This window comes from Thalassophryne amazonica, chromosome 14, assembly GCF_902500255.1.
Source record: "Thalassophryne amazonica chromosome 14, fThaAma1.1, whole genome shotgun sequence".
In the NCBI taxonomy this organism is placed as follows: Eukaryota; Metazoa; Chordata; class Actinopteri; order Batrachoidiformes; family Batrachoididae; genus Thalassophryne; species Thalassophryne amazonica.
Window position 1 is genome coordinate 60,627,291 of NC_047116.1, and position 18,666 is coordinate 60,645,956.

The 18,666-nt window shown below is 40.4% G+C and overlaps 1 protein-coding gene across 2 annotated transcripts in view; it reads left to right on the plus strand.

Annotated features, from left to right (window-relative positions):
• Positions 1 to 18,666, plus strand: part of fn1a (fibronectin 1a) — a 120,698-nt gene that overhangs the window by 34,431 nt on the left and 67,601 nt on the right. For both annotated transcript variants that reach the window (XM_034186618.1, XM_034186619.1), the window contains exons 12-16: positions 4,192 to 4,335; positions 13,259 to 13,380; positions 13,466 to 13,634; positions 16,313 to 16,498; positions 16,716 to 16,844. In XM_034186618.1, the coding sequence (XP_034042509.1) occupies positions 4,192 to 4,335; positions 13,259 to 13,380; positions 13,466 to 13,634; positions 16,313 to 16,498; positions 16,716 to 16,844 (750 nt within the window). The remainder of the gene's footprint in view (positions 1 to 4,191; positions 4,336 to 13,258; positions 13,381 to 13,465; positions 13,635 to 16,312; positions 16,499 to 16,715; positions 16,845 to 18,666) is intronic.

Here is an 18,666-nt window from a genome sequence, read left to right on the forward strand (position 1 = left end):
AATTACCTACAGAAAAATAAACCGTGCAAATAATGGAATTGAATTAGAATGGGAATAACCCCCTTGTGTCTGATGATTTGCGGAAGTTCATGTTATTATACTGTAGCAGATAGCCATTTTAAATCTCCTTTTTACCACTTTGCGACCGTATAGCCAGCATGAACATCTACAAATCAACAGACACAACAGGGTTATTCCCTAAATATATGTAATGATATAAATTGTGCAGTTAATTGTAGTAACGGGACGTTTGTGCCCCCGTATTTCTTTTGAGTGAAATTTGGGTGTTTATTTTGTGTTCGCAAGAACCAACAGCTTGGCAACTTTAGCTCCACAGTTACTGAGGCCATAAGCTGGTCAGAATTTTTAATACCAGCACCAAAGCCACATGCCATGAAAACCACAACCCAGTCTGTAAAAATATGCTTTGATACAAGATTGCCCAACTCTTCTGTTTGTGGAGAGCATCTGCCCAGCAGGTGTTTTTCACTCTTGCTGCTGCAACCACAGCTAATTAATGCTGACAGGTGTGCTCAACCAATAAGGAGCTTGGATATACCAGAATTAAATATTCAGTTGTGAGAAGAGCTGACAGACGCCGTTCTACTACAATTGCCCATGATCCAAAATAGTGTTTAAAAAAAACAGGATAAAACTGCTTAATCTGGCTAACAGTCTGACTTATAAAGTGCAGACCTGGCAACTGGCTGGTTTACAAAGTGCAGACCCAGCAACCTCCCTGAAGATGAAAGTAAGTAGCTGCGCTCTCTGCCACAATCGCACCATACGCTGCTTCAGCATCAAATTTTTACCCTGATGGCACACGATCAAACAAGTTTCAAGCCGTATTCACAAGGAATACCACTTTAACATAGTTTGGACAAGATTGAAGCTGTTAAGACAATGAACACCTGGATGTTGTCATATACTAGGGAGAAGTTTGCGAACTGGGATTAATTTTTTGAACAGTTTCAAAAATTTGACCTTGATTTCAAAACTGGTGCCAGTGATGGCCGGAATAACTACGTATACCAAGTTTGTTCAAGATTGACAAAGCGGCTTCAAAACGTGCCCTGATTAAGGGAAAAATTTAACGGGAATAAATGGCGCTCTGTGGAATAGCCCCATGAGTCTGAGATATGGACATGTTCTGGCTTTATTCCTCCCACCCAGGGTATGCAGGATCTTTTTACCCATTTCTGGGTTGGCTGGGACTTAGGCGGAGTAAGGATTGCTAAGATGGGAACATCCAGAGCCGCTCTGTTTGAACTTCAAAACTGTTCTTTCGAAAACCACTAGGTGACATAACAGAGGCTTTGTCCACTATATACGAGGTCTATTAGACAATAAACCGACCCTTTTTATTTTTTTTTTAACTATATGGATTTGAATGACGTGCGATTCCATCAATCATGCTTGAACCCTCGTGCGCATGCGTGAGTTTTTTGCACGCGTCGGTGAAGTCATTTCCCTGTGGGCAAGCTTTGAGTGAGATGTGGTCCCGCCCTCTCGGCTGAATTCCTTTGTTTCACACGCTGCTCCAGACGGCGCGCGTTGCTTTATCAAAATTTTTTCTGGACCTGTGAGGAATATCTGAGTGGATACTATTCGAGAAATTAAGCTGGTTTTCGGTGAAAAGTTTAACGGCTGATGAGAGATTATGGGGTGTTTCTGTCTGTGTAAGGACTTCCCACAGAACGGGACGTCCTGCAGCGCTTCCAGGCACCGCCGTCGGCCTGTTTCGACCTGAAAACATCCTAATTTAAGGCTTAATTCACCCAGGACGTCGTGAGAGAACAGAGAAGATTCAGAAGAGGCCGGCATGAGTTTATGCGGACATTCCACTGTTTAAGGACATTTTTTAATGAAAGACGTGCGCGCAAATTCGCCAAGTCGTTTCCGTGACGACTTGGCAAATCTGTGTGCGCCGCGACAGGAAAAACACCTCCGTGTTGAAAACCATTTGTAAAATTCAGGCGGCTTATGATGGCTTTCAACAAGTGAGTAACTGAGAAATTGTTTAACAGCTTGGGCATGTTCCAACTTGCCCGTTAAGGTTTCCAATGGAGGTGTTTTTCCTGTCGCGACCCCCCACGGTCGGGTCCGGCCCGACATGCGACTCTGCCCGCATGTTCTTTCATTACAACATGTCCGTTAACAATGGAATGTCCGAATAAACTCCTCATGCCGACGACTTCTGGAAGTTCTCTGTTCTCTGATGACTTCCTGGGTCAACAGAGCCTGAAATGTGGAAGTTTTCAACTTGAAACGGCGAGACGCTGCCGCCTCGAAGCACAGATCGCCGTCAGGCGCCGTGGGCCGTCCTTACGGCGACACTATCAGACCAAAATCTCTCATCAGCCGTTAAAATTTTTACCGAAAACCAGCTGAATTTATCGAATGGTGTCCACTCAGTTGTGCCTTACAGCTTTGAAAAAATTTTGATCAAACAAAGCAGCAGTCTCTGAGCCATTTCTAAACAATGAAAAAATCTTCGAGAGGGTGGGCAACTCCTCACTCAAAGACTGCCCACAGGTGAATGACGTAACCGACAGGCGTGAAAAAAGTCTCGCATGCCCACGAGGGTTCAAGCATGTCTGATATTAATCACACGTGATTCAAATCCATATGGTTTTTGAAAAAAATAATAAGGTCGGATACTTTTCTAATAGACCTCATATACACATCGTCCATGAGATTAACCCACCCAGCCAGGCGCTCAACATTTACATTGAACAAACCCTCCACGGTTACAGCACAGGGAAAAACTAGCTTGTCTGCAGATAGGTGTGTTCTCTGGCTTCGTTAGCTTGAATGCGAAGAGGATGTAAATGATGTTTCTTAATTACATTCATTATTATGTACAACTTTAAGATTATGCTAATATACAAATAATGAGTGTTTATGAGTTCAATGGTACGAATATTTCATGAGGTGAAAGATGATACGTTCCATCTTTTACCTCATGAAATATTCATTCCATTGAAAGAATTAAAAAACATTCATTATTTGTTTTATATAACGGCTAAAATAGATCCTTGTTATTTGATAGTTTATTCATTTATAAACAACAGAAAAGGGATTTACATTTTGGTGTTCGTTACTGGTGCTTTGACATCAACAGTCCAACACAAACTTTAAATAGGAGTCCAAAATTGTTCTCAGTCAATTTGCAAAAACAGTCAGATAGTTCAAAAATAATTCTGACGATGTAATTTATGATGTCACGCACTGACTTCATGAACTTCCAAAAAAAAAAAAACTTGTGTACTTCCACAGTCCAGCAAAAATCGCTTCAGAAATTTCTTCCAGGTTTTCATCGTAACTTCATCCTCTTCATCCTAACAGCTCTTCATGCCTCCAGACGGCTTACGGCGTAGTGGATTTGTGTGTGTGTGTGTGTGTGTGTTAGAAGAATTAGCACCGTCAATTACCTTGTTCAAATCCTCGACCGTGACCAAAACAAGCTCCGTGTTTACCATGTTTAGGTAAATGCCACCCCCACTAGTGGGCGGCGGTCGCAGTGTGCACTGGTACAAAACGTATGGAACCAAATTTGCATGGTAAATGGAACCAATTGACACGCTAAATGCAACACAACACAAATGGGACGAATGAGCCGTGTCACGTGACATACAAAGTACCAAAGGATCCACTCGGCCGTAATAATGTGGTGTTAAATGTACCACACTTGAGTTGAACACTACATAAACAATAAAATGGTACTAAAATCTTGAGGGTGACAGAGGCCCATTATTGGATGATGCTTTAATATCAGCGAGATATGGAAAACCTCTTCTGAGTAAGATCCTTCTGGGTGTCACCTGCTAACATCTTACAGGAAAAAATGTACAATAAATAAACACAGTCAGATATGTTGGGAAGTAACTGTGAGAAATTACCTCTTGAGGACAATCCAAACTTGAGTGCTAGTATTGTTACATTTCTCAAAACGTTGCAGTTGTACTTGATAAATGTGGTTGTCTTGCCATTAATGATGGACAGGTTGGCAATTTTCACATGTAATGATTCTATTGCTTGTCCTGCTGTGCTAGTTTTGTATATTTCTGTGCTTAGTCACTTCAACAGCGTTGAACTTTTGATTGTGAGTGGAACAGTCTTGGTGCCAGAATGTGAACACCTGTTGATAGTTCCTGCTATATGACATGGTCTGTATTAATCTACCTTCAGACCAGTGCCAGGAGCCTGAGACAAGAGCATTCTATCACGTTGGGGAATCATGGGACAAAATCATCCATGGAATCATGTATAAGTGCTACTGCTATGGCAACGGCATTGGAGAGCTCAGCTGTGAACCCCAGCACTCCTACACTGGTAAGATATAGATTATGTTTTTGCTTTGTTTTGCCTTGGAAGTGGGAAGACATAACACAAAACACCACTAGCTTTTATTTTTTTTCTTACTTGTTGAGCAGTAGCAATACATCAATTGTTAAGAACTACACACAGTCTGATACAGTGCATCCAGAAAGCATTCACAGCGCTACAGCTTTATTCCAAAATGGATGGAATTAATTTTTTACTCAAAATTCTACAATACCCGTAATGACAATGTGAAAAAGGGTTTTTTTTTTTGTTTTTTTTTTTGTTTTTTTAAGAGTTTTTGCAATTTTATTAATGAAAAAACTAAATCACATGTATATAGGTTTTCACAATCTTTGCCATGAAGCTCAAAATTTAGCTCCTGTTTCCACTGATCACCCTTGAGCTGTTTCTACAGCTTAACTGGAGTCCACCTGGGGTAAATTCAGTTTATTGGACATGATTTGGAAAGACACACACCTGATATGTAAGGTCCCACAGTTGACAGTGCTTATGACATTTTCTATGACTTCTCAAATAAATTTGATCAGGAAGTTACAGATTTACTGATTGCTATGCCATCCAAGCATATATATATATATATATATATATATATATATATATATATATATATATATATATATATATACCTACTGTAACGATAAAAAAAAAACAACCTTTTAAAAATTATTCTCCAGCTGCTGCCTGGAACAAACAAGGTTTGCTATAACAAACTTTAAACTTAAAGATCTTGACTTTGATGTGAAACAGTGATGGCAGAGGGTGTGACTTCCTCTTCTATGGCTGCAACCCTTTGTTCTTGTTAGCATGTGGTATGACTCCACAGCTGTACAAAGTGCCACAGTGTTTGTAGACACGCTGTCGCAGACATCTACCAAATAGAATGTGAAGAACAACCTTAAAACAATGTTACACTGTATGACAATATTTACATTTGGGGTTTTCAACTATAATTTTAGAGTTAATGTAGTGTGGTACCTTTTGTATTAATCTAGTTGTCAGCATTCATAACCCTTTTGTTAAGACAGCGTTATTGCTGTGTAGGTCCATATGGTTGTGGGAGAGACAGTTTAAAAAAAACTAGATGATGTTGACATCTTTGCAGATGAACAAAGGTCCAAGTCTTAGGGGTTTGGCTGATTTTCCTGCTAATCCATGGTTGTGAGACTTGGACACTAACCAGTGACTTAGTTCTTTGAAGGATCCTTGGGTGTTACTGGAATGACTCTCTTAAATGAATGATGCTTTAAATGTTTTTTTTTTTTTTTTTAAAGTTCCACCTAACAATGATTTTCTATGTAAAAATGTCCTGTGAATAAGCAATAGACCCTTTATGTGATATTAGGTGAGCTTTTCCATCTGTTGTTTACATTGTCTGACCGGATGTGCACATTAAGTGCATGAGATTCCCACATGGCATGTTAGTCCAGCCCTGTGATGGCGTTAACCCGTCCTCACATTTATAAAGGCACAGCAGTAAATGCTACTCAACACGTACTTGTTGGAGATACATATATATATATATATATATATTTTACATTATTTGTGGTGTGGCATTTGTTTTATCAAATTATTAGGAATAGCACAGTTTTGCCTCAGTGTCAGTGGTATTAATTATTGCTCATGTATTCATCATCTGTCCATCTGAAATTACTAGTGTGATTGTCACATTTAGTTACAAACTTCAGCAGGGTTGCCTGACAAAATGCAACATGAGAAATATTGTATGCTGTCAAATTGCAGTTGCACTGTTTTAAGGACTTTAACTGTAATATCTTCCACAATATGTGCAAATTCTCCTCACAACACTGGAAACAGGAATTTAGGCTTGACTGGTATTTTCAAAAGGAAAAGTTTCTTGGAAAATTTCTTGTTTGCTCTTTGTATGAAGCAGGTTGTTGGGAGATACAAAATGTAGGGCAGTGTTCTGCCGTTAAGTGGCTGTAATAACAACCAGCTGTGAACTCGCTGTGTGTGTGTGTGTGTACGCGTGCATACGAAGTATGGCATGCTCCTATTTAAGCACTGCAAAAGCAAACCCAAACGCCCGTGTTGGTTGGCTTACTGGGTAAATTGCCATAAAAGGTAAAAATGGAAGCTCAATAAGATTTCCTTAAATGCTTTCGAGATTTGGCTTTATAAAGATCTTCTGAAAAGACAAAAATGTTTGGTCTGTGCTTATGTCTTTCTTTGTGTTGTGATTTAGTCCCTTTGTTCCATTTCTGATTGTTGCTGTGACTCCTCATTGGATCCCAGTACTATTGCACTTACTGGGACACCTTTGCTGTGCAGCTGTCTTTATGACAGAAGACTTGTTTGCACATATACAAAATATAGGTAGACAATTATGTGCCCACTCGGTGATGCACACTGGCATGGTTAGTTGGTGGTAAAGTATTTAGTGCTGGGGCAGTATGTGCACACATGTTGTGTAGCCATATAAATGAGTATCCACTTGCATGCACATAGCACATCTGATTGTATCTAACCCTTCCCCTCACCAGTGGCCTGTGGGTCTGTTATAGGCAGTAATTGGTCCCAGATTGTTTTTGAGGCTTGCGTATCTGCTAGCAACTTCTGGTTAACCGAGCCACTTGCTCAGAAACGTTGATTACAGGTCTGCTATTTGGAAAAGTGGTTTGAAAACCTCATTTCTTTATAAAAGCTACCCGTTTTCTATCAGCACAGCATTTGTCAGAAGCTTGTACACCACATGACTTCTGTTTACTTTGGAGATATGTTTGAACCACTTTTTCATTTCCAGTGCTTCACTGTTGATTTTCTGCAGGTAATGACAGTAAACTGATCCTGGTTTGATCGTGTTTTCCTTTATTTTCCTAACCTGTATTCTATTTCAGCTTTCATGTTGCCAGCAGTCTCATTAAGTAACATGGACTGTTGTAAATCATGGTCTGCTGCTGTAACAAACCAAGTAGCTAATAAGCCACTTAAAGTCCATATCAGATCATGGCTGATAGAGCAAATTGATTAGTTGCATATTTTAAATATTTTCTTTGATGGTAAAATCTCATAATCCATCGGTCTCCTGTGGATTTGTGGCTCTGATGGACAGATGATGTCACAGTTCCACTTGGAACACAGAGAGCTGTATTCAGCAGATCAATTCTCTTGCTTTCAAGACATATATGTGCACAGGGGGAAGTTGAATTTCAGCAGGATTCGCCGATGTCTGAATGCAAATGTAGATAAAAATCGACAACTCAGCGGCACATTCTCTTGGGGTCCAAAAAAAAAAAAAAAAAAATTAAAGGCACACAACCATGCTGTCTTATCCTTCAGTCTGACCTGCAACAACTGCATCAGGTCCTCTCTCCACTCAAACAGAATTCACAGTTAGAAGCCCAGTCTGAAACATCGGCCAGACATAGGATATAAATGAATGAGTATCGTAAAAGTAAATAACAAGTAGAGGACAAAACGGTAAACAAATGTGCAGGCGGCGGGAAAGCTCTCCACCTGATGTCAACTCAAAATTTTGAGCACACACAAAACTTGACAGACTTGCCAGACATCAGCTGACAAGGAATTCATTTTGTGGTTGGGAAAAGGACTTTTCTAGGACAAAAACTTGCACAAACTGAAACCCAAAATTCATATAATCTCCTAAATACATTTCTTTGATTTGTCATGGTGTGACATGGGCATAAGGAGGAGTCTGGGAGAATCTGCTGGTGTATATTATTGCTGCATCCTCCATACTATGGAACTGCCTCGAGTCATAAATGGCAACCACCAATGCAGAAATCCAGTTTGTCCCCACCTGTCAAAAGTAACATCTGTCTACCATAGCCAGGGGAAATGTGAGCGTCCCCTTGGCCTTCTCCAGCCGCTGGGTTACTAAACACTGGCCCTGTTTACATACACGTATCTGGTTGCTATCTGATTATTGGCTGTTTATGATTATTAATTGGTCAAAATGGCAAAATCTGATATGCTTTATCAGATAATATCAGATAAAGGCCGTTATCTGACTATGAGAAATTGTATTAACACACCTGGATTTCTCCCCAATACTCCGATTTCTTCAGTACAGGTGTACCAATAATCAGATATTTTGTTTGTTTGTTTGTTTTACATCTGCGCATGTGTAAAAGCAGCTGTCTCTCGTATTTCCAGTAATGCATTGGTACACACTGCTCTCGTTGGGCATCTTAACATTCTTCATCAGATCACAAAGTTCAGAGTCTGCTGTGTGTTTAAAGAAAAAAAAAAAAAATTGACAGGACACCCAAGCGCCCTTGAACATTCCTTTGTCGTTTCAGCGTTCTAAAGAGCAAATTTCTACGAGATCTATGTGGTTTTATACAATATATATTAAAGTTGAGTGGAGTTTCCTAAAACCATGACGTCATATTTAGGATTTTGCATCATGCTGTGATACTTTAAGTCCTTTATTGTAACAAGCAATGGCAGCCTTGGTGGCCGCCAGACCTACGCTTTGGGAATCAAAGAAGCTGACAGGCTCATTTCATGCTTCACATATAGTAACAGAGACAGACAAGGAAGAATCTAGTTTTGCTAAATTCATACTACATCTTTTCCATAAGTTTGTAGATTTGTGATTTAGAATTTTAGAACATAACACTGTGAAGAAACCAGAAAATAGTGCTTTATGTCCCTGGTTTGGTATATTTCTCCCTCATTTTCTTTTGCTTTTACAGTAAAATTCACAGTAAACTCTTTACACAGGGTTGTGTGCAGACACGTTTTGTCATTGACAATCACATCTTTAATCCATCAACACTCCAGTAATCATCTAGCAGGCAGACATGTTGATAGAATCTATACTAATGTGCCTTAATTGAGAGAGAGGCGTCAACTCAGAACATGGTGTCATTTTGGGTTCAACTGCACTGAACTACTGAATGAACCTTTAATGTTTTCAATGTTTTTTTAAAATCATTTAACCACATACAGCAACACATCCAGCTACAGATACTATCAAAATAAATATAAAAGTCATTAAGCTATCAAATTTACATAAATGTACAATTTATCATGATTTATTTAATTAATTTATAGCCTGATTAATACAGCTGCAGTTCTGTAACTCATTGCCATGCAATGACAGAAATGACTCTGTCCCACATGCGAGGGGTTTTTAATGGAAATACATGGCGATCAGATGGGACATTTTATCCGATGTGAGCGAAAATCCGTTGTACAAAATACATTATATACAGTGTTTATTACATGGAAAACAATACAAAAACTTTGGGACTTTTTTGTCCAGTGACTGCGAATATCGTATATGCTGACGGTTTAGGTGAGTTTTACTGTACATGGGACTGAACAATAAATTTACCTACCTCGCAAAGCTCTGATGATGAAGTTGCTTCCATCTCACACAGCTGACTTTATTTTACCAAATTTTTCTTCTGTTCGGATCTGAAGCCCTTATTGTGTCTATTAGTGCCTCCAAATGCACAACTGTCATTTTCAGCGAATAAATAAATGAAATAGCTGGATTTACATGCAGATGATTAACAACAAACGTTATTTTGAACCCAAGAGGGCACCATGAGTCACATGACTTTTTTTTTTTTTTTTTTTACTCGTCAGGTCGCCACTCTCTCTATCAAGGCACACTAATCTATACCATAAACGATCGCGTGTGAGTGTCCGTCTGTTGAATGTCCACAGTGATGGTGGCCCTCTTGATGTGGGCACTTGCTACCACAACCTCACTAATGCACAGAATGCACCGTGGCATCAGCAGAGTTCCAGTGTCTCACAGTGCATGTAAACAGTGGCTAGTGAGGATATGGATGGCGTTGATCCAGCAAGTTCACGGATGATTATGACGATTACATGTTCTCCCAAGTTGAGAGGGTTATCTTGAGTTGGTGTAGCACCTGTGATGGACTTCTGCTATGGCCCGATGTTGTCCATACTTCACGAGGTTTCTTTACATTGAACGAACGGTCCCCCAATAAAAATTGGTCCGCCTGCTTTCACTACACGAGTCATTTGGGACCACAGTCGCTCATCTGAGTCTGACTCTCTTCAACCCAAAGCAATCAAAGGGAATAATGTGATTATTATCCCCCCCCATCTGATTATATAGTAATAGTAAATGTCACACTGGCAGAACCATTTATGAACATTAATACCCATATATGCAGTTTATTTTTGCAAGACAGAAGGTGTGTAGTGCGTGAGTGAATGTGGTGCGTGTGTGACCCCCAGCCGCCCTTCCCGATCAGCCTACAACATCCTACTCAAAGCCAACCGACAACTTCTGTCAGGAAGGGCCCACCACCAAAACAACACAAAGACAAGAACGAAAGTGGTGTAGAGAGTGGTGAAGATAATAACTGTGACGTGAGACACCGAGGAGACGGGGGCCCCAACCATACAACATACCAGGACAAACAACTACATATGAACAAACAGTGACAGCAACAGTGTGTTGTCTAATTAGTGAGCATCCATACCCTAATCTAGGACACCAGAGTCTTGATCCCCCTGAGAGCACCCAAAACCGAATTGTGGTGATGGCCACAAACACACAACCATCCACTCACAGAGACCCAGATCACTGCTAAATATCTGATCACTACTGTGGCTGGTGTGTTGGGCCAAGACAAGAGTACAGATCCTTACCATATGACATGGACCACTCCGGCACGTCAGAAGCCATACTGCTGGCTGCGAGCACCGACGAAAATGGGTCCAGGACGCAGGGCCCCGGGAGAAACCAGGAGAAAAAGTGCAGTGGAAGAGCACAGGGGCCAGGAAGGGCAGCCCCCAGAGCCACCAGGCAGCACGACAGACCAACAGGGGTGTGGCTCAATGGCGCCGGAACGCACCCCTGACACCACCCCTCCTCACGGAGGCATGGGGAGCAGCCCCATACCCAAGGGAAGCACACAGGGCCCCGGCATGAGCCCACCAATAGGGGGAGCCCCAGAACCCCACCTCCAGGGCCACGGCCCCCGAAGGCGGGAGCAGGCGGCGGCAAGGACGGGGGGCATAGGAGCCACCGCAACACCGAATCCAAAGCACAGGTAGGGACCACCGAGCCATACGAAGGTGGGGCCCGGTCCCTAGACAAAAGGTGAGGCCCAACCCCAGGGCCAGGAAACACACACAAGGCCCCCTGACAGCCAGTGCCCCCCCCCCCCCCCCCCCAGCGTAGCCAGCAGGGATTTTCAGCAGGGATAGCCAATAAATCAGCCGATATTATTATAATTTTTTTTAAATGAATAAAATGTTCTTTTTTTGTACCCTTAACAAAAAAGGTATGAGCTAAAGCTGAAATACAATTTACAAGTTATTTACAATTTAGTAAAGCTTGGTCCTAGCCGTCGTATACGACAGCGTCGGCCCCGGAGGGTTAATGGCGAACGGCAGTAATTCCCAGAACCCTTCCGGACAACCAGTGAATCTGAATGTTTCAACCTCTTAGCAGTAAACAAAAGTTTTTCATGCTAGAAATAAGGTCTACACAACGTGGGCTTAATAAAAAGCGTGACCTACACATCGGCAAAATTTCGGCCGATAGTGAGTATTTTGAAAAGGGCTTTTTGGCCGATATATCGATCGTGCTCTACAGATGAACAATTGAATCTATCATGAATTACTGATTTAAAGCACTTGGTCATCTCATCAGCCACAGTTTGAAAATAAACTTAAAACTTTCTACATATAAATTAAACAAAACTGCTACTTCTTTGTTTATTGGTGGATTGCAAACCAGCTTTAGAAGAGCATATTGCCACCTACTGCATGTGGAATGTGTGAGATCTTGGCTGTAATTATTGTATGTCAGTACAATACAGAACGCTAAACAGTAACATAGCGCACAGTAAATATCTTAACACTGTTAGGAAACAACACACGTTTGATACTTTTAGCACAATCATACAGCACTTTTAAAAGACTGAACAAGAGTGCTCTGAGTGCTGTAGTTTATTTATAGCCTGAAACCACTGCATTGATGTGCTGACTCAGTGTGCTAAAATTAACTTATTTTCATGAAAAACGCTTAAAACTTGGTAACTACTCTTCACCCAGGCCAAGATAGGTGCATCTGCTGGTATTACATAAGCAATTTATAATTTACTTTGTCGCAATATTCAGAAGCTGTTTGAAATCAGAGAGAGTTGAAATGATTTGAAGGGAACAAGTATTTACAAAAAAATCTAAGATACGAACAAATATAAACCAAAGATGTGTTTCTGTAAGAGGTGTTAATTTATGGAATAGCTGTGACAATGAATTAAAAAGGTGTACTTCACTTTCATTATTTAAAAACATGTTTAAAACTGAAATATATAAATCAAGTATGAAGAATAATGTAATTAATGTAACTTTTGGTTGTATTATTATTATGGAACTGTATTTATTTATATATTTTTCTAAAGTCCTTCAGGTTTTTTCTTTTCTTTTTTGCTCTTATATTTCATGTTACCTTGTTGAATTTGTTTTTGTAAAAAGGTTAGGCATAATAAGCATGAGCTTCAGCCTATACCTTTTTGATTAGCGTCATCCCTTGTTGAAATGTTTTTTTTGTTGAATATGTGTATGTATGTATATATGTAATTGTATTTCATTTGGGGGGGTTGAATGCTAATCAAATAAAGTTTTCATCATCATCAAAACAAAGTTGGTTTTAGCTTCATTTGCAGCATCAAAGTTCATTGTATTTGAATGAGTGTGCCGTTCACTGTATGCCCTTTTTAATTTGGTGAGTTACAATATGATAGCACTTGTTGTCTTAACAAACTGGACGGGATGGACCATTTACCTGTTTATCAGTTGTTTCAGTTGTTGCATTTTAAATGGTACACGTCTTGGTTTTTTCCGAAGCCAGGAGCAAAGACAGCAGGTCATCTATTCTGTTGTATTTTGATTAATTTGTTCTTTGTGTGTGCTGCTTGTGTTCCAGGTGGACACCGCCCTGTTCAGGTCATCATAACCGAATCTGAAAAACAACCAAACTCTCACCCTATTCAGTGGAATGCCTCACCATCTGCACACATCACCCAGTTCATCCTCAAGTGGAGAGTGGTACGTTTTATGATGCACTTTGTGAAGAGCGAAAATACTGACTCTAATGACTTTTTTTCCCCCTGTCCTCCTTAACACTTTACAGAAAAACAGCCACAGCTCATGGAATGAGGTGGTGATCCCTGGCCATCTGAACTCCCACACCATCTCTGGTTTGAAGCCAGGTATCACTTATGAGGGTCAGCTGATCAGCGTGCTGCAGTTTGGACATCGAGACACTACTCACTTTGATTTCACAACCACTCATGGATCATGTGAGTTGTGAGAGCCCAGAGTTGTCTGTGACAACAGATGCAGTTTATGGTAGTTTATTTACTTAAGCTGGAGTGGGGGTGTGTGTCCGTGTCTTTGTCTGCATGTGTTGTTAATCTCACATAAGCAAGCATTTTGTGTTTAACAAGATAAGAAATTATACTATGCAAGGCTGCAGTGTTAATAGTCGGTTTTATGTAAGGGATGAGTGGATCCTTGTCATTTGATTGGTGCTTTGTATGTCACATGACATGGATTATTCGTCCCATTTGTGTTGCATTGCATTTAGAGTGCAAATTTGGTTCCATACATTTGGTACCATTGTACTCTGCGCACATGTGCACATGCACGCGCTCATGCATGCACGTGACGTGATTTTTGGCTAGACTGAGGAACTACACACTTTTTTTTTTTTTTTTTTTGTATGGAAGTCTGAAGTTAGTGCACAGCATCACTGGACTACACGTCACAATTTGGATTTTAGCAGCAGTGGAACACCAAAATGTAAGTCCCTTTTCTGTTGTTATAAATGAAAAAATATCAAATGACAAGGATCTATTTTAGCCGTTATATAAAACAAATAATGAATGTTTTTACATTCTTTCAATGGAACGAATATTTAATTCCAGCTTTCACCTCCATGAAATATTCATACCATTGAGCTCAAAAACATTCATTATTTGTATAATATTGTAACTCCATGAACATGTGCTCATCTTTTCCGGGTTGTGCAGACAGAATCGCATAATTTTTGTGTGTGCGTGGGGCTACTAGTTTGGGACTGGGACTGTGACTTATATTCCAAAGCACCTTCATATCTGGAAAAAATACTTCACTATCATCGATGGCCCCATGTATGAAAAGCTGCTCTGGCACACTGTTATCCAGATAACTACTGTGATTCACAGTTTGAAGAAGTAGGAGTACATTTAAGAAATCATGCTGTCAATCTGAAAGACCACACTGGAATAAAACAAAAATAAATAAAACTGTTATACTAATGGGAACAAAACTGGTTTTGACTGTGTGAGACAACCAAAATAGCAACAGCAAGTCATTTAAGCAAAATCATTCCTTTTCCATTCCCTGCTTAGTCCAATTAAGGGTCACGGGGGCTGGAGCCTATCCCAGCAGTCACAGAGCAAGAGGCGGAGTGCACCGTGGGCAGGGTGCCAGTCTGTTGATGGGCCACTGATAGACAGACAGACACGGCCACTCTCACCTACAGTCAATTTTTGAAGTTTCCAATTCATCTAACCTGCATGTCTTTGGAAGTGGGAGGAAGCCGGAGCACCCGGAGGGAACATGAAAACTCCACACAGAAAGGCCTTGGTGGGAAGCTATCCCAGCAGCTTCTTGCTGTGAGGCAACAGTGCTAACCACTACACCGCTGTGCTACCCAATTGTTGATTTGTCATCTAGATAAGTCACCTCTTACTTTTTTTTTTTTTTTTTTGTGCGTTATACATATGTGGTAGGGATGTGAAACGTACAACAATTCACGATTCAATTCGATTCCGATTCTTGGGCTGACGATTCGATTCAGAATCGATTTTTGATTGAAAGAGCTCTGAGAAATAGTTATATTACTTCAAAAATGTTTATGTTTAAGAAAATGTAGCTTTACAAGGTTAATCGAGTGATTCTAGAGATGTAAATTTACTTATCTGCTTTGCTTGTTCAGAGTTGGCTGGCAGTTTAGTGAAGTGATGGAGTGTGCGCTGGTCAGTAGTCGGCAGATACCGCTGCTCCGCTTCTTTTAGCTCCAGGTGATGGCATAGCATGTGGGCTCAAGGATTTGAAGTGTTTTCAAAGTACTTAACTTTCATTTTGCAGATTTTACACACTGCATAAGCCACCTCAACCTCCTTCTTACGCAGCAAATAATAAAATCCAAAATGTGCCCAAACATTTGCCTTCAGCAAAGACGGTGCTGGCTGAATTAGCTCTTCGTCCGCCATGCTAAGCTGCAGTTCACGAATGTTTGAAGCATGCCAGACCCTCCCCTCGCGGGGACGCTGCAGTACGAAGCCGTTGCCTGACAAATAGTACATACAGCGAGTAAGCAAGAAAATGTTTAAAAAAATGCTTTTTTTTAAATCGATTCTTGGACATTTTTTATTGATTCAGAATCTTAATAAATAAGAATCACGATTCGGACGTGAATCTTTTTTTTTTTTTTTTTTTTTTTCCGGCACCCTTAATATGTGCAGTTTTTAAGCTTTTAATTACATTGCTCGTTTACCTCTTGGTATGACTATTTAGTGGCCACAAGAAGCAGTTCACTCATTTCCCCCTGGTCCAATAACATTCATTAGTTTCTGATCCCTAATGTGGTGATTGTGTTGTAAATAGATGATGTGCCGATTAAGAAATAATTTTGATTCTTGATGCTTGAAGTGCACCACGGTTCAAAAATAAATGTAATTTGCAGACAGGTGCAACTGACAGTATGTTCTTTTTTTTTTTTCTTTTTTGTTCATGACACATTTTTGGACAGATGTAAAGTAATGTATATCAGTAATACAGTATGTACATTTCTTTTTTATTTTTAATTCAGTCTTTATAAGGAAATTCTTGCTGACATCGCTGTTATTGCCAGTTCTGATCTCAGCAGCAGGAAGTAGACTTTGCTGTTATTGGTCCATCGCATTAGTTTTCTGTCCTCATCTGCTTCTAGTGGCTACGACACGTGGTGAGACCACCCAGCTGCCGCCTGTGGTTGACACGTCAGAGTCTGTGACCGAAATTACCTCCAGCAGCTTTGTCATCTCCTGGGTGTCTGCTTCTGACACGGTATCTGGATTCAGAGTCGAGTATGAGCTCATTGAACAGGGGCAGAACACTGGACAACCCATGGTGCTGGGTAAGTGCAAATTCACATAGGTATGCATGAACTGATTTAGAAAAATGCTCCTTGTTTGGTTTACATGACAGATGTATAAATACATTAAAAAAAGTATATTGAGATACACTTGAGTTAAAATATTCTGTGTTGCTGAATTTGTTCCATTTCAGAATTTGGGTCCTTAACTGTTTGAAGAAAATGAGCAATTGGTTATGTTTTTTTATGTTTGTGTCAGATCTGCCTCGTACAGCAACTTCGGTGAACATTAATGAGCTTCTGCCTGGGAGGAAGTACAGTGTTAACGTCTATGAGGTCACCGAAGGTGGAGAAGACAACCTGATTCTCACGACATCACAGACAACCGGTTAGCTGATACGTGCACACACTCAGGTTTTTTTTTAAATTTTATTTATGTTTTATTTGAGACGTACAGATGTGTCTATAGTGGGGCTGCAACATCTAATCAATTAAAAAAGGACTGTCAGTGACATTCATTATCAATTTGGTTGTTAACATCATGTTGTCCACTGCAGTCAAACTGAATTTAAAATGTGGCACTAAAATCTGATCCCAGTCAGTTGAGTTATGATGAAATCAAACATATATGAATAACGACGCTGAACTTCTCCATTGTTGATGTGCGTAGAGGTCAAGCAGGCGATGAAAAGTGCAAGTTGTGAACAAGACAGAATCAGGAAGCTAGCATGTAACTGTAGGCTAACTGCGAATGCTAAACATTTTTTATTTTGGGCTGAAACGGTGCAAACAGACCATGCTACACAACTCGGAACAGCAAAAACATTCTGTGTGTATCCCAATTTCTCCTTCAGCAAAAATCATTGTATTAACAAGGATACTGGTGAAGGTGGACTGTAAAAATAGATTGACTAGATGAGAATGGCAAACAAATGAACCAGCATTACCTAATGAGACAGTCACATAAGTATGAACAAATACTCAAAACAGGCACGCAAAGTTTTCCAGAGTGTTTCATTTAACCTTTAGATATAATGCTGTTTCCTTTTGACTCCATTAGCTGTTGGTATAATGTAGATATCACTCAGAAATGTACGGTGTATCCGGAAAGTATTTACAACGCTTCACTTTTTCCACATTTTGTTATGTTACAGCCTTATTCCAAAATGGATGAAATAAATTTTTCTCCTAAAAATTCTACTCGCAACACCCCATATGGCAGCATGAAAAAAGTGTTTTGGAAATGGTTTTTTAAAAATAAAAAAAATCTAAGAAATCACATTTACGTACACCCTTTGCTCAATACTTTGTTGATGCACTTTTTGCAGCATCTACAGCCTCAAGTCTTCTTGAATATGATGCCACAAGCTTGGTGCACCCATCTTTGGGCAGTTTTGCCCATTCCTCTTCGCAGCACCTCTCAAGCTCCATCAGGTTGCATGGGGAGTGTCAGTACACAGACATTTTCAGATCTCTCCAGAGGTGTTGAGACAGATTCAGGTCTGAGCTCTGGCTGGGCCACTCAAGGTCATTCACAGAGTTGTCCTGAAACCACTCCTTTGACATCTTGGCTGTGTGCTTCGGATTGTTGTCTTCCGTCTGGCCACTCTACCATACAGGCCTGATTGGTGGATTGCTGCAGTGATGGTTGTCCTTCTGGAAGGTTGTTCTCTCTCCACAGAGGAATGCTGGAGCTCTGACAGAGTGACCATCGGGTTCTTGGTCGCCTTCCTGAATAAGGCCCTTCTCCCTGATCGCTTAGACAGGTGTCCAGCTCTAGGAAGACTTATTTAAATTAACGTCACATCTGTAGTTTTATAAAATAAAAATATGAGCTCTGTGTTATGCTTTTAAAGTAATGCACAAATTTTGAAGGTTTTAGTGTTTAGACACACACCGTAGTGCATTATGGGTAAATTAGTTTCCTGACGTGATTGGTTGGCTGCACACACAACTTACTGAAACGTGTGGCGGGGTTTTACAAATAAATCTGTATTTGGAAATGTCAGGTTTTTTTCCCCATTTGTAAATAAAAAGGCAGTTTGAAAACTGAACATTCTGTTTAGGTAGACGCAGCACTTTTAGCCATTGTGTGGCGGGCGGCAAATGCTGTTCTTACTGCCATGAACACTGCCATCTACTTGGCCCCCACCCCCCACAAATGCATATGCATGCACAGACACGCACACACACACACTGCAGTCTGGTGA